Genomic DNA, 16,372 nt, shown 5'->3' with positions numbered 1-16,372 from the left:
TACAATGTAGTGTTAGTTTCAGGTGTACAGCAAAGTGATTCAGTTATACATATATAAAGATACATATATACTTTTTTTACATTCTTTTCCATTATTATAAGATATTGAATATATTTCCCTGTGCTATACAGTAGGTCCTTGTTGGTTATCTATTTTACATATAGTATAGTATGTATACTTTAATCCCAAACTCTGGTTTTTAAATGTGTTAATTTGGGGGGCTCCAGCAGTCTAACTCACAATTATAGCTGCCATTTTTCTTCATACCTTAGCTCTTAGTGAGATAAAAGATCTAAAATCCCAAATATAAACATATTGCTATTATACATTTTGTCTGATAAAGTTACATAAAATAAAAATTGATATAAAATCTTTACTTTGAGACTTCACCAAGAAATGTTCAGGAAAATAACTTTTGTTGAGAAGCATACTTGAGGAATTTTCCCAGGGAGATGTTTAGAAACATTTTTATTACAGAAAATTTCTAACACATGCAATGTAAACACAGTAGTATAATGAGACCTTTTGCAACCACCCACCAGAAGCAACCACAGTTCTGATTACTTAAGAGCAATCTCTTAAATGTCCAGAATCTCCTTTGGAAAAAGATAGAGGAGTGACTTCAAGGATTATGATGAATGTAATTTTACAAATTCCTCTGTTTATTGTTTACTCATACCTTTTGCTTTTGCCGACCATTGTACCAACACATTATATAATACATGACATGCGTATTTTGAAAAATGTAAATGAAAGGAAGAAATATATGTGGAAACAGTAAAAGTAGAAGGTAAGCTTATGGAGAGTGGCAATAAAAAGAGAGAGAGAAAGTTGAGTAAAGTTAATCCCAATATTCACTCACTTTTGGTCATATCACCTATGGTGTCAATGTATACATTATACCCTTGCTCTTCAAAATATGTCTTTGGGCCAGCAGCAGACCTACAGGCTCTACCGCACAACTATTGAATCAGAATCTGCATTTTAAAAAGATGCAAAGGTGATTCAGATGAACATTCCATTTTGAGGAACACTGCTCTAGATCACAATGTGATGAAGTAATGGTGTGACTTGCCAAAGAAGAAAAAAATGGAAACTCTCTAAAACAAGACAGAACAGGGAATCAGCTATGCAATATAAAGAAATTTCTGTTGGTTCTGTAACTGTGGAGTGCATCAATTATTTTATAAAGCTAGAAAGAAAAATAAAAATAAATTTTAAGTACTATTTCCTGTTTGGGGGGGAGGAGGTCAGCATAAAATGTGAGGAAAGATACTATGATTGGCTCTTTTCAGTGCTTTTTCTTGTTCATCTTATGCCTTCTAGTAACCCTATAAGCTGTCACATAAGCTAATATTAAAAGCAACAAATTATACTTTTGTTTATTTCATTTGAATGATGATTATTAATATGTTATATACAATTGCTCTCAGATTTTATGTGTCCAATTAATATTACATAAAATGATACTTTTGTAAAGGAAACAGCTAAAGGAAGCAGATGTGTGGGTGCTTGAAATGCAGCTGTTATTAAAATTAAACAATTAGCAGTGATATCTTGGAATAATTTCTTATATATTGTATAATATAATTATAAAAGTGGTTTGTCAAGAGATCTAAATTTTCTTATACTGCCACTGATTAGAGCTATGAATAAGAAAACACTGGACATAGATTTATAGGAAAGGATATAAACTATAAAAATGAGGAAACATTTTGTATAAATATATGAGACATTGAAAAGTAAGAGAGCCTCATTTTTTTTTAATATAGCAAAGAAATATAAATGCATCTATATTATCCTGACTTTTTTTTTTTTTTTTTTGTCACTTGACCTTGTAGCATCCCCTGTCCTGGAACAACACAGATGGTGGAGCTGTGATTTTTAAAAAAATTTTTTTTTACATCTTTATTGGAGTATAATTGGTTTACAATGGTGTGTTAGTTTCTGCTTTATAACAAAGTGAATCAGTTATACATATACATATGTTCCCATATCTCTTCCCTCTTGCATCTCCCTCCCTCCCACCCTCCCTATCCCACCCCTCAAGGTGGTCACAAAGCACTGAGCTGATCTCCCTGTGCTATGCGGCTGCTTCCCACTAGCTATCTATTTTACATGTGGTAGTGTATATATGTCCATGCCACTCTCTTACTTTGTCACAGCTTACCCTTCCCCCTCCCCATATCCTCAAGTCCATTCTCTAGTAGGTCTGTGTCTTTATTCCTGTCTTACCCCTAGGTTCTTCATGACTTTTTTTTTTTCTTAGATGACATTTTTCTTTTCTTAGATTCCATATATACGTTAGTATATGGTATTTGTCTTTCTCTTTCTGATTTCATTCTGTATGACAGACTCTAGGTCCACCCACCTCACTACAAATAACTCAATTTCGTTTCTTTTTATGGCTGAGTAATATTCCATTGTATATATGTGCCACATCTTCTTTATCCATTCATCCAATGATGGACACTTAGTTTGCATCCATCTCCTGGCTATTGTAAACAGAGCTGCAATGAACATTTTGCTACATGACTCTTTCTGCATTATGGTTTTCACAGGGTATATGCCCAGTAGTGGGATTGCTGGGTCATATGGTAGTTCTATTTGTAGTTTTTTAAGGAACCTCCATACTGTTCTCCATAGTGGCTGTACCAATTCACATTCCCACCAGCAGTGCAAGAGTGTTCCCTTTTCTCCACACCCTCTCCAACATTTATTGTTTCTAGATTTGTGGATGATGGCCATTCTGACCGGTGTGAGATGATATCTCATTGTAGTTTTGATTTGCATTTCTCTAATGATTAATGATGTTGAGCATGCTTTCATGTGTTTGTTGGCAGTCTGTATATCTTTGGAGAAATCTCTATCTAGATCTTCTGCCCATTTTTGGATTGGGTTGTTTGTACTTTTGTTACTGAGCTGCATGAGCTGCTTGTAAATTTTGGAGATTAATCCTTTGTCAGTTGCTTCATTTGCAAATATTTTCTCCCATTCTGAGGGTTGTCTTTTCGTCTTGTTTATGGTTTCCTTTGCTGTGCAAAATATTTGAAGTTTCATTAAGTCCCATTTGTTTATTTTTGTTTTTATTTCCATTTCTCTAGGAGGTGGGTCAAAAAGGATCTTGCTGTGATTTATGTCATAGAGTGTTTGACCTTTGTTTTCTTCTAAGAGTTTGATAGTTTCTGGCCTTACATTTAGGTCTTTAATCCATTTTGAGTCTATTTTTGTTTATGGTGTTAAGGAGTGTTCTAATCTCATTCTTTTACATGTACCTGTCCAGTTTTCCCAGCACCACTTATTGAAGAGGCTGTCCTTTCTCCACTGTACATTCCTGCCACCTTTATCAAAGATAAGGTGTCCATATGTGCGTGGGTTTATCTCTGGGCTTTCTATCCTGTTCCATTGATCTATCATTCTCTTTTTGTGCCAGTACCATACTGTCTTGATTACTGTAGCTTTGTAGTATAGTCTGAAGTCAGGGAGCCTGATTCCTCCAGCTCCATTTTTCGTTCTCAAGATTGCTTTGGCTATTCGGGGTCTTTTGTGTTTCCATAGAGATTGTGAAATATTTTGTTCTAGTTCTGTGAAAAATGCCAGTGGTAGTTTGATAGGGATTGCATTGAATTTGTAGATTGCTTTGGGTAGTAGAGTCATTTTCACAATGTTGATTCTTCCAATCCAAGAACATGGTATATCTCTCCATCTATTTGTATCATTTTTAATTTCTCTCATCAGTGTCTTATAATTTTCTGCATACAGGTCTTTTGTCTCCTTAGATAGGTTTATTCCTAGATATTTTATTCTTTTTGTTGCAGTGGTAAATGGGAGTGTTTTCTTGATTTCACTTTCAGATTTTTCATCATTAGTGTATAGGAATGCCAGACATTTCTGTGCATTCATTTTGTATCCTGCTACTTTACCAAATTCATTGATTAGCTCTAGTAGTTTTCTGGTAGCATCTTTAGGATTCTCTATGTATAGTATCATGTCATCTGCAAACAGTGACAGCTTTACTTCTTCTTTTCCGATTTGGATTCCTTTTATTTTTCTTCTCTGATTTCTGTGGCTAAAACTTCCAAAATGTTGAGTAAGAGTGGTGAGAGTGGGCAACCTTGTCTTGTTCCTGATCTTAATGGAAATGGTTTCAGTTTTTCACCATTGAGGACAATGTTGGCTGTGGGTTTGTCATATATGGCCTTTATTATGTTGAGGAAAGTTCCCTCTATGCCTACTTTCTGCAGGGTTTTTATCATAAATGGGTGTTGAATTTTGTCGAAAGCTTTTTCTGCATCTATTGAGATGACCATATGGTTTTTCTCCTTCAATTTGTTAATATGGTTTATCACATTGATTGATTTGCATATATTGAAGAATCCTTGCATTCCTGGAATAAACCCCACTTGATCATGTTGTATGATCCTTTAAATGTGCTGTTGGATTCTGTTTGCTAGTATTTTGTTGAGGATTTTTGCATCTATGTTCCTCAGTGATATTGGCCTATAGTTTTCTTTCTTTGTGAAATCCTTGTCTGGTTTTGGAATCAGGGTGATGGTGGCCTCGTAGAATGAGTTTGGGGGTGTTCCTCCCTCTGCTATATTTTGGAAGAGTTTGCGAAGGATAGGTGTTAGCTCTTCTCTAAATGTTTGATAGAATTTGCCTGTGAAGCCATCTGGTGCTGGGCTTTTGCTTGTTGGAAGATTTTTAATCACAGTTTCAATTTCAGTGCTTGTGATTGGCCTGTTCATATTTTCTATTTCTTCCTGCTTCAGTCTTGGCAGGTTGTGTATTTCTAAGAATTTGTCCATTTCTTCCAGGTTGTGCATTTTATTAGCATAGAGTTGCTTATAGTAATCTCTCATGATCTTTTGTATTTCTGCAGTGTCAGTTGTTACTTGTCCTTTTTCATTTCTAATTCTATTGATTTGAGTCTTCTCCCTTTTTTTCTTGATGAGTCTGGCTTACGGTTTATCAATTTTGTTTATCTTCTCAAAGAACCAGCTTTTAGTTTTATTGATCTTTGCTATTGTTTCCTTCATTTCTTTTTCATTTATATCTGATCTGATTTTTATGATTTATTTCCTTCTGCTAGCTTTGGGGTTTTTTTGTTCTTCTTTCTCTAATTGCTTTAGGTGCAATGTTAGGTTGTTTATTCGAAATGTTTCCTGTTTCTTAAGGTAGGATTGTATTGCTATAAACTTCCCTCTTAGAACTGCTTTTGCTCCATCCCATAGGTTTTGGGTCGTGTGTCTCCATTGTCCTTTGTTTCTACGTATTTTTTGATTTCCTCTTTGATTTCTTCAGTGATCACTTCGTTACTAATAGTATATTGTTTAGCCTCCATGTGTTTGTATTTTTTACAGATCTTTTCCTGTAATTGATATCTAGTCTCATAGCGTTGTGGTCGGAAAAGATACCTGATACAATTTCAATTTTCTTAAATTTACCAAGTCTTGATTTGTGACCCAAGATGTGATCTGTCCTGGAGAATGTTCCATAAGCACTTGAGAAGAATGTGTATTCTGTTGTTTTTGGATGGAAGGTCCTATAAATACCAATTAAGTCCATCTTGTTTAATGTATCATTTAACGCTTGTGTTTCCTTATTTATTTTCATTTTGGATGATCTGTCCATTGGTGAAAGTGGGGTGTTAAAGTCCCCTACTATGAATGTGTTACTGTCGATTTCCCCTTTTATGGCTGTTATTATTTGCCTTATGTATTGAGGTGCTCCTAGGTTGGGTGCATAAATATTTACTATTATTATAACTTCTTCTTGGATCAATCCCTTGATCATTATGTAGTGTCCTTCTTTGTCTCTTGTAATAGTTTTATTTTAAAGTCTATTTTGTCTGATATGAGAATTGCTACTCCAGCTTTCTTTTGGTTTCCATTTGCATGGAATATCTTTTTCCATCCCCTCACTTTCAGTCTGTATGTGTCTCCAGGTCTGAAGTGGGTCTCTTGTAGACAGCATATATATGGGTCTTGTTTTTGTATCCATTCAGTCAGTCTGTGTCTTTTGGTGGGAGCATTTAATCCATTTACATTTAAGGTAATTATCGATATGTATGTTCCTATTCCAATTTTCTTAATTGTTTTGGGTTTGTAATTTTAGATCTTTTCCTTCTCTTGTGTTTCTTGCCTAGAGAAGATCCTTTAGCATTTGTTGTAAAGCTGGTTTCATGGTGCTGAATTCTCTCAGCTTTTGCTTGTCTATAAAGCCTTTAATTTCTCCATCAAATCTGAATGAGATCATTGCTGGGTAGAGTAATCTTGGTTGTAGGTTTTTCTCCTTCATCACTTTAAATATGTCCTGCCAGGCCCTTCTGGCTTGCAGAGTTTCTGCTGAAAGATGAGCTGTTAACCTTATGCGGATTCCCTTGTGTGTTATTTGTTGTTTTTCTCTTTCTGCTTTTAATATGTTTTCTTTGTATTTAATTTTTGACAGTTTGATTAATATGTGTCTTGGCATGTTTCTCCTTGGATTTTTCCTGTATGGGACTCTCTGTGCTTCCTGGACTTGATTAACTATTTCCTTTCCCATATTAGGGAAGTTTTCAACTATAATCTCTTCAAATATTTTCTCAGTCCCTTTCTTTTTCTCTTCTTCTTCTGGAACCCCTATAATTCGAATGTTGGTCCATTTAATGTTGTCCCAGAGGTCTCTGAGACTGTCCTCAGTTCTTTTCATTCTTTTTTCTTTATTCTGCTCTGCAATAGTTATTTCCACTATATTATCTTCCAGGTCACTTACCATTCTTCTATCTCAGTTATTCTGCTATTGATCCCTTCTAGAGTATTTTAAATTTTATTTATTGTGTTGCTCATCGTTGCTTGTTTCATCTTTAGATCTTCTAGGTCCTTGTTAAATGTTTCTTGCATTTTCTCTATTCTATTTCCAAGATTTTGGATCATCTTTACTATCATTATTCTGAATTCTTTTTCAGGTAGACTGCGTATTTCCTGTTCATTTGTTAGGTCTGGTGGGTTTTTATCTTGCTCCTTCATTTGCTGTGTGTTTTTCTGTCTTCTCATTTTGCTTATCTTATTATGTTTGGGGTCCCCAATTTGCAGGCTGCAGGTTCGTATTTCCCGTTCTTTTTGGTGTCTGTCCCCAGTGGCTAAAGTTGTTTCAGTGGGTTGTGTAGGCTTCCTGGTGGAGGGGACTAGTGCCTGTGTTCTGGTGGATGAGGCTGGATCTTGTCTTTCTGGTGGGCAGGTCCATGTCTGGTGGTGTGTTTTGGGGTATCTGTGGACTTATTATGATTTTAAGCAGCCTCTCTGCTAATGGGTGGGGTTGTGTTCCTGTCTTGCTAGTTGTTTGGCATAGGGTGTCCAGCACTGTAGCTTGCTGGTCATTGAGTGAAGCTGGGTGTTGGTGTTGAGGTGGATATCTCTGGGAGATTTTCGCCTTTTGATATTACGTGGAGCTGGGAGTTCTCTTGTGGGCCAGTGTCCTGAAGTTGGCTCTCTGACCTCAGAGGCACAGCACTGACCCCTGGTTGCAGCACCAAGAGCCTTTCATCCCCACAGCTCAGAATAAAAGGGAGAAAAAGTAGAAAGAAAAGAAAGAGAGAGAGAGAGAGAGAGAGAAAGAGAGAGAGAGGGAGAGAGAGAAAGAGAAAGAAAGAAAGAGAAAGAAAAAGAAGGAAAGAAAGAGAGAGGTAGAGAGAGAGGAAGGAAGGAAGGAAGAAAGGAAGGAAGGAAGAAAGAAAGAGGATAAAATAAAATAAGATATAATAAAATAAAGTTATTAAAATGAAAAATAATTATTAACAAAATTTTTTTTAAAGAAAAAAAAAAAAAAACAGATGGATAGAACCTTAGGACAAATGGTGAAAGCAAAGCTATACAGACAAAATCTCACACAGAAGCATACACATACACACTCACAAAAAGAGGAAAAGGGGAAAAAATCATAAATCTTGCTCTCAGAGTCCACCTCCCGAATTTGGGATGATTCGTTGTCTATTCAGGTATTCCACTGATGCAGGGTACATCATGTTGATTGTGGAGCTTTAATCTGCTGCTTCTGAGGCTGCTGGGAGGGATTTTCTTTTCTCTTCTTTGTTCTCACAGCTCCCAGGGGCTCAGCTTTGGATTTGGCCCCGCCTCTGCGTGTAGGTCGCCGGAGGGTGTCTGTTCTTCGCTCAGACGGGACGGGGTTAAAGGAGCCGCTGATTCTGGGGCTCTGGCTCACTCAGGTCGGGGGGAGGGAGGGGTACGGAGTGCAGGGTGAGCCTGCAGCGGCAGAGGCCAGCGTGATGTTGCACCAGCCTGAGGTGCACCGTCCATTCTCCCGGGGAAGTTGTCCCTGGATTCCGGGACCCTGGCAGTGGCGGGCTGCACAGGCTCCCCGGAAGGTAGGTGTGGAGAGTGACCTGTGCTCGCACAGAGGCTTCTTGGTGGCTGCAGCAGCAGCCTTAGCGTCTCATGCACGTCTCTGGGGTCCGTGCTGTTAGCCGCGGCTTGCGCCTGCCTCTGGAGCTCCTTTAAGCGGTGCTATTAATCCCGTTCCGTGGCGCACTAGGAAACAAAGAGGGAAGAAAAAGTCTCTTGCCTCTTCGGCAGCTCCAGACTTTTCCCCGGACTCCCTCCTGGCTAGCCGTGGTGCACTAACCCCTTCAGGCTGTGTTCACGCCACCAACCCCAGTCCTTTCCCTGGGATCCGACCTCTGAAGCGTGAGCCTCAGCTCCCAGCCCTGCCCGCCCCGGCGGGTGAGCAGACAAGCCTCTCGGGCTGGTGAGTGCTGGTTGGCACCTGATCCTCTGTGCGGGAATCTCTCCACTTTGCCCTCTGCACCCCTGTTGCTGTGCTCTCCTCCGTGGCTCCGAAGCTTTCCCCCTCCGCCACCCGCAGTCTCCGGCCGCGAAGGGGTTTCCTAGTGTGTGGAAACCTTTCCTCCTTCACAGCTCCCTCCCACTGGTGCAGGTCCCATCCCTATTCTTTTGGCTCTTTATTCTTTTTTCTTTTGCCCTATCCAGGTACGTGGGGAGTTTCTTGCCTTTTGGGAGGTCTGAATTCTTCTGCCAGCGTTTAGTAGGTGTTCTGTAGGAGTTGTTCCATGTGTAGATGTATTTCTAGTGTATCTGTGGGGAGGAAGGTGATCTCCTTGTCTTACTCTTCCGCCATCTTCCCCCTCTCCCTATCCTGACATATTTTGACTGAAAGGAGATCATTTCATCTTTTTCTCTAATATTTTTTTAACTGAAGTTGAATCTAATTTTCAAATGCAAAAATCTCATAAATGACTTTAGTTAACAAAAATGAGATATTTCATAAGACACATGTTAATGGAAAGCCCTGTATCCTGTATGATTAATTTATAGTTAAAAGATGGAGTTGAGAACTTTATATTCTTTCCCACCTTTCCAAATGTTAGAATTTTTTCTTAGTGTCAAAACAGCCTAAATTACATAAATCTTTTTGTGGTAAAAATCTTAATTAGATAATTATTTTCCTAATTTCTGAACACAGTCATAAACATATAGTTTCAAAATAAGACGTGTGACATTTATCTAGTTTTATACTTTACTAATATTTATTTTTAAAATCAATAAGGTAAAGACATTCTTCTCTGGAAATAAGTAAAATGCAGTGGACCATGCAAATATCTACCCATCAAATACATAAGATTTGATATTATTTTCCAAGTGAAATCTTTGCATACAGCACAATGGAGAAGCTGAACTTACATTAATTTCTTATCATTGATATATTTATAAATATTTTAAAAATATTTAATACATGCTAGAATCAAATATTTTATGCATATTATGCAAAAGAAGTCTTTTGATAAAAAGTATCATTTTTCATTTGAAATGAAATGCTAAGAATTCGAACAGCTTTCTCCCTCAACTATATTTAAGATCTTGTTAAAAGATATCTTAACCTTAGTCTGTTATATTGATTTCTAAGCCATTAAAATTGCCCTCTTCTCATCAGCTACTTTAGACTTGAGAAATTTCAAATTAAATGAAAATATTAAATCCCTTTTCCACAGAGAACAAATAATCCCTAAGTGCATCATTCAATGATGAATCTGAATAATGCACAGTAAGTTTAAGTATTGATAAGTGAATTCACATCTTGAGGAAAGTATTCTCATTCAGGCTGAAATGAATTCTTCAGCTAAGTGAAGAGCATTTTTCTCAATAGAAATTTCATTGAAAATATATATAGATAGGTAGATAGATATTTAAATATTCAAAATGTTCACATGACTGTTCTCCTTCTTTACCAAAGATGACAACTTTCTCATCTTAGGTATTCTTTAGCAATTATGTTCACCTCACAGTGTTCATGTTAAAATCATAGCTCAAACACACTGTGCTTCCTTTTAGGCATACCCAGATTGTTGTGAAATTGCTCTTCTCAATTGTGCTTGTGGTTCAGAGAATTAAAATTATCTTTTAATAAAACTTAAATCTAAAGAAAAGAGATTAATATTGTAAAATGGCCTGATTTTTCAAATGGAGTATAAAAAAAAAAAAGTGCTGTGACCTGCCCTTTTATTTCTGTATTTAACTTTTAAAATGTATTTCTGAAGTAGTTTTATTTCTGTTTACTCAAAACGAAATGGATTAAATGTGAAACTAACAAATATTTACTTTTTAAAATTGTGTAAAGATCGGGAGAAGAGGCTTCCAGTGTGTCTCGAGTAAATGAAATCTGTTACATTTTGAAAGAGAACTTCACAGAATTTAAAATTTTATATTTTATTTTCAGATGTAAAATATTTAAAGGAAGAAGATGCAAATCGCAAGACTTTCACGGTCAGCAGCACACTGGACTTCCGAGTGGACCGAAGCGACGATGGCGTGGCGGTCATCTGCAGAGTAGACCATGAATCTCTCAATGCCACCCCTCAGGTGGCCATGCAGGTGCTAGAAATACACTGTAAGTAAACGCTACTCCATAACTCTTTATTTGACGCCAAATCTCTGCATCTACATTTAAAATCATTTCAAAAATTTTCTGAAGTTACAGAAAATGTGCAGCAAAATCTATAGCCAAATGAAGTAAAACTGACCTCATTAGTATTAATCACATTCAAAGGAAAGGAGTCCTTGCTTGATTATCATTCTTGACAAGGAAGAAAAAGAAAGAAGATATCAGAAGGTTAAAACTCCTAATTATCTTCCAAATTTTGGGCAGGAAGAGCAGTAATTTTGGCAGAATCAGTGAGAAGTGGAAATCTGAAAAAGCCTTGATGAACTTTCTAAATGTAATGTTATTATATGCAAACGTGGCTTACCATCTGTTCTTTTAAAATTATACTATTTTTTTTCTATTTTTTAAAATATGCTAAGTCTTTATGAACACTGGGGCATATCTGTTATGTTTTCTTTATCAACATCATTATTGTTCACAATTGATGAGAACATAAATTGGATGACTCCAGTGAGCCCGGGCAGTGCTGAATGCTTTGCTGGCATTATCTCAATTCATGTTATCTCATGTTAGGGCATCAGCATAATAGCCTGATGAATAGTTACTGCTCTCTTTACTTGCAATTTATGGATAAGAACACTGAAGATTATAGTGGTTGAGTCACTTGGCCAAGTTCACACAACTAGCAAATGATCGACTTATAATCATGACGCTTTTGTATTTAGCAATGTCCTTGGGATATAGCAGGTGATCTATAAATATTTATCAAAATGAAAATGAATGAATTGAAATATGTAACAAAGTTGAAAAGAGTAGAGTACAAAGAATTTTATTTCTGAATCCTATTACTTGTCTTTTTCCAATATTAGAGATTTTTTTGTTGAGTTTGTTATCTGTGATAAATTATAGTTCAAGTTTATATTTGTGTGTGTGATGCGAAATTACATTGAACCTTAAAATGTTAACTCTACATATTAGTCTTCTAATATGCCTCATTGTAGTCTGTTTTCATTTATTTGTTCAACAAGAATGTATTGAGTACCTACTATGAAACAGGCATTCTTTTGGGCACTGGGGTTACAGAGGTGACCAAAAAAGGACAACTTTAACAAAACAAACTGAGATTGTCTCCAAGTGTCAAAATCACCACTACGACCAAAGCAACAAACTCCAGTTCGCTTATAATATCCATTCTAGGTGGGAGTGACTGAAAATCAAAATTAATAAATACAACATATAGGGGCTTCCCTGGTGGCGCAGTGGTTGAGAGTCCGGGAAGATCCCACATGCCGCGGAGCGACTGGGCCCGTGAGCCATGGCCGCTGAGCCTGCGCATCTGGAGCCTGTGCTCCGCAACGGGAGAGGCCACAACAGTGAGAGGCCCGCATACCGCAATAAATAAATAAATAAATACAACATATAGCATGCTATGTATTAAGTCTGTAGGAAAAAAATAAAGCAGGGCGGTGATAAGGAGTGAAGTTAGAATGGAAGTCAAGGATAGTGAATGTGTGTGTGTGTATTAACATATATATATAATGCATTTATATATAAATATATATTTTATCACATATAGTATCACATTAAATTATATCATTACATACTATATAATAATATTACATAATATATCATTTAAATATATTATAATGTTATATTTATATGAATATATTATATAATACATTACTTATACTTTAATATATTACATTATATATAAATATATTTAAATAAATAATATTTTAACTAAATTAATATGTTTAAATATTCGAACAAAATATGTACATACAATTCACTGGGAAGAACAAGTACAAAGGCCCTGAGATAGGAACATGTGTGTTATTTTTATGTTTCTAGAAGCAGAAAGGGTATCAGTGAGACCAGGGTAGAGTGGAAAGTAGAGAGTATCATGAGAAAAGATCAGAGAAGTACCAGGAGTACCATTCTTTTCTTTTTACTTTTTAATAGAGAAAATATCAATCAGATCATTATTTTTTAATTATTTGTTATATTTTAATTATTCTTAGTTTAGTAGTTATTAAATTATTAAAATTTTAAGAATACTTTCAATTATATTAGATTAGTTTCATTAATTTCCTTCCTGTTCTTATTGAGGCAAATTTGAAGACAAACATATTTTAGAGCCCAAACTGAGATTATTTCCAAATTTCAACATTTATTTGCAGTGAGACCTTGCAACAATTACTGAAACTGCTTGAGCTTTGATTATAAACTAGAGAATTAATTTCTGTGAGGTCCAAACTAGATAAGTTTATGGCATTCAGTAAGCCTTCAATAAATATCAACTGTCTTCTTTCTTAGTTGGTTTGATCTCGGGTGGCTTTGGCCTGCAGTGGCTTGAAGCAGGATTTTGGCTCCTGGCTAGAGATTGAGGTCAGTCAATGGCAGTGAGAGCACTGAATCCTAGCCACCAGACCACCAGAGACTAGTGACCAGTGACAAGGCCCTGGCCCTTCAGCTGTGTAGAAATGAATTTCCACAGAGATGGAAAGTAGTGAAGCAAGTAAAGTATTTATTAGGAGGAAAAAGAGTACAGTACATGTGGATGAACACATGGGTGGACTCAGAGAGTCATGCCATCATGGTAGTTTGAATCACTTTTATGGGGCATTTCTTCTGGGTTTCCTTTGACCAGTCATCTTGCTTTGCCTAGTTCTGCGTCTGTATTTGGTATATCTCAGGGTCCTCCTGTGTGCATGCGCATCTCTTAGCCAAGATGGATTCTAGCGAAGAGGCCTATGGGTAGTTGACATCACTTACTATGGGTGGCACCTCCTCCCTTTTTGACCTCCAGGGAGCCTTTCTGCACATGTGTAGTTGGGGAGGTCTCCTTGATTTCGAGTATGAGGAATATGTGGTCTTTTATCTGGGCAGGGCCCAGCCTCTTCTCTCGATTGTCCTTCTATTGATATTTTGGAGTTTCTGTCCACAGAGAACAAAATCCAGCTGCTGACCCTGGGGCCCATCTATCTCGTGCCTCAGGTTCAGGCTGCTATAACAAAAACACCATAGACTGGGTGGTTTATAAGCAACAGAAATTTATTTCTCACTGTCTTGGGGGCCAAAAATTCAAGATCAAGGAGGAGGCACATTCAGTGTCTGGTGAGGACCCTCACTGTGGCTCATAGCTGGCCATCTTCTATGTCCACATGCAGCAGAAGGGGCTAAGGAGTCTCTGCGATCTCCTTCGTTAGGGTACTAATCCCAGTTATGATCTTCCAAAGTCCTTACCTCCTAATATTATCACACTGGGGATTAGGTTTCAGCATATGAACTTTGGGGAAACATTAACATTCAGTCTATAGCAACATTTCTTTCCTATTTCTTTTTACTTAATCAATATGTCTTTCAAATATGGAAAATTATGTAATTTGATGTGTCTAGAGGACCCAGATCACCAGCATTTTAATTTAAACTTTTTTTCACTTATATATAAAGCCAAATAAGACTGTTTAAAAATAATCTTTGATTACTAATTCAACTGTAATTTTCAATATATAATAAAAGAAAAATAATAAAAATCAAGTCATAAGGAATATTAAAGATCACCAGCCAGAGGGCCCCGGAAACCTACCAGTAGTCTAGCAAAATTGTGTTTATTTAGTTTGCTATGGCACAGAAGACAACATACCAGATGAATCTCTGGGTGTAGGGAAGAAAGAGTTAGGAGAGACTTGTTAGAGAATTTGGGTTTGTTCTAAATATTATGAAGAGGGTTCTGAATTAGATGCTTGTCAGGGTTGGGGGCAATTCAGTGATGTGTATGTTGGTAACTTTTACCTACAAAGCACAAATATTAAAACAAAATTAGATTTGCTATTATAAAGATATGTGGTTAATCATGCTAATTTATGTAGTTGCTGAACATCTTGGTCTGTGTCCCCTTTTAGACTTGGTTATGGAATAAACTTGCCTTTTCTTATTCCACCCCACAGGCATAGACTGGCCTTATCTGATTATTGTTTAGATTCTAGAGAATTGTTTATATCTGTTCAGCCTATTTCAGCCTAGCTATAAGATGCCAGTTGTTAGCTTCCAAAGTCATTTTCACTTTCTTGGGAGTCCAAAATGGAACTATTATAAATATATACTTTCTGAGCATTTTTAGCTGTTCACCATATTTCAGTGTGCATTATTAAGCAAACTTCATGGAGGAAGACAATTTTTATAAAGCTTTACATGAAAAATGTTATACTTGATGGCCAATTAAAAATAACAACTCATTCTATCATAGTTTAATATGTAAATGGCTAGAAGGCAGAGACCAGATCTATATAAATTATTTTTCCTAGCATTTTAGCATACCATCATTCAAGTACGTGAAGTTAATTAAAACTAACTGATAATAATACTTAATGTTCCTTTAGGGATGTAGAACATTCCCCAGGGGTGAACTGAGGAATGGAAAGTGGAGAGGGACATTTAGTACCAGTTTGCATCAAAATTAGAACAAAGTGATCAAATTGGGTGTGGTCTTCATAAACACCTAAGAATAGTGATAAAAGGATCTCAATATATATTTCTAGAGACAACAGATCATGGCTCCACATAAATGCACATTGCAGTATGTATGATGTGGAAATTCCATGGATGCAGGTGGGGGAAAATAGAAAGAAGAATTGGAAAAGGAAAAAGGTGGTTAGTCTAGAATTTATGTGACATAAATTTAGGATTCCACATGATTTTGCAATGTTCCTATTATGAGTAACTGCAAAGACTGGCCCAAATAGTGGAACAGCTTTTTGGACCCCCAGAGCAGAAGAGATGCCATTGTTTTCTGTGGTGACTGACAAGAGTAAGTATATATCCCTACAATAATGGGAAGTTATGACTACACCTGAAATAAAAATCCTGTGTTATTGTGGAAAGGCAAGTTTGATGAGAAATAAGACATAAGGGTTAAACACATAGTGCTAAGGAACATGATGAGAACAAATTGGAGGAGGAGTTATGTTTCTAGGGCTAAATGTTTTAAATCTGTTACCCTGTGATATACAGTTTAATAGGACTCAGCCTATACAATATATCACAGCAATCATTTCCTTATAAAATATTAATCTTAAATTTTAATGTCACTGTGATGGAAGAGAGTTTCTTTAAATTTGAAATTTAAGAAAATGTAGATTTTTTCACTGTGAACCACAAATACTTGCAAATATCAAATAATAGGTAATAGCATACTTTGCACCTGAGCACTGGAAAAAGCTACTCTATTTTTTTTTTTTAGATGGAAATTCTAATTCATCTTCCTATTTTTATACAAATCCCTTTAAAAGAATAATTTTTATTTGTCTGATTTAAATTTTAGATGAACAGATTATATAAGTCAGATTTTATTTCATTCTCAGTAAGAATATTGTATCTCCACTAACAGAAAGGACTATGTACAAAACACAGAAAAGAAGAAAATAAGTGAATATTCATTTTCTATGTGTGACATTGACAAAATTACATGAAAATT

At 36.3% G+C, this 16,372-nt stretch overlaps 1 protein-coding gene across 3 annotated transcripts in view; it reads left to right on the top strand.

Annotated features, from left to right (window-relative positions):
- The window catches only part of CADM2 (cell adhesion molecule 2), a 1,068,825-nt gene that overhangs the window by 928,012 nt on the left and 124,441 nt on the right, over positions 1 to 16,372 (top strand). For all 3 annotated transcript variants that reach the window (XM_004272650.3, XM_033433369.2, XM_033433368.2), the window contains one exon: positions 10,732 to 10,902. In XM_004272650.3, coding sequence (XP_004272698.1) covers positions 10,732 to 10,902 — 171 coding nt within the window. The remainder of the gene's footprint in view (positions 1 to 10,731; positions 10,903 to 16,372) is intronic.

The sequence above is a fragment of the Orcinus orca genome, chromosome 5 (genome assembly GCF_937001465.1).
Source record: "Orcinus orca chromosome 5, mOrcOrc1.1, whole genome shotgun sequence".
In the NCBI taxonomy this organism is placed as follows: Eukaryota; Metazoa; Chordata; class Mammalia; order Artiodactyla; family Delphinidae; genus Orcinus; species Orcinus orca.
The sequence above is the reverse complement of the archived record's forward strand: the minus strand, read 5'-3'. Positions and strand labels throughout refer to the sequence as shown.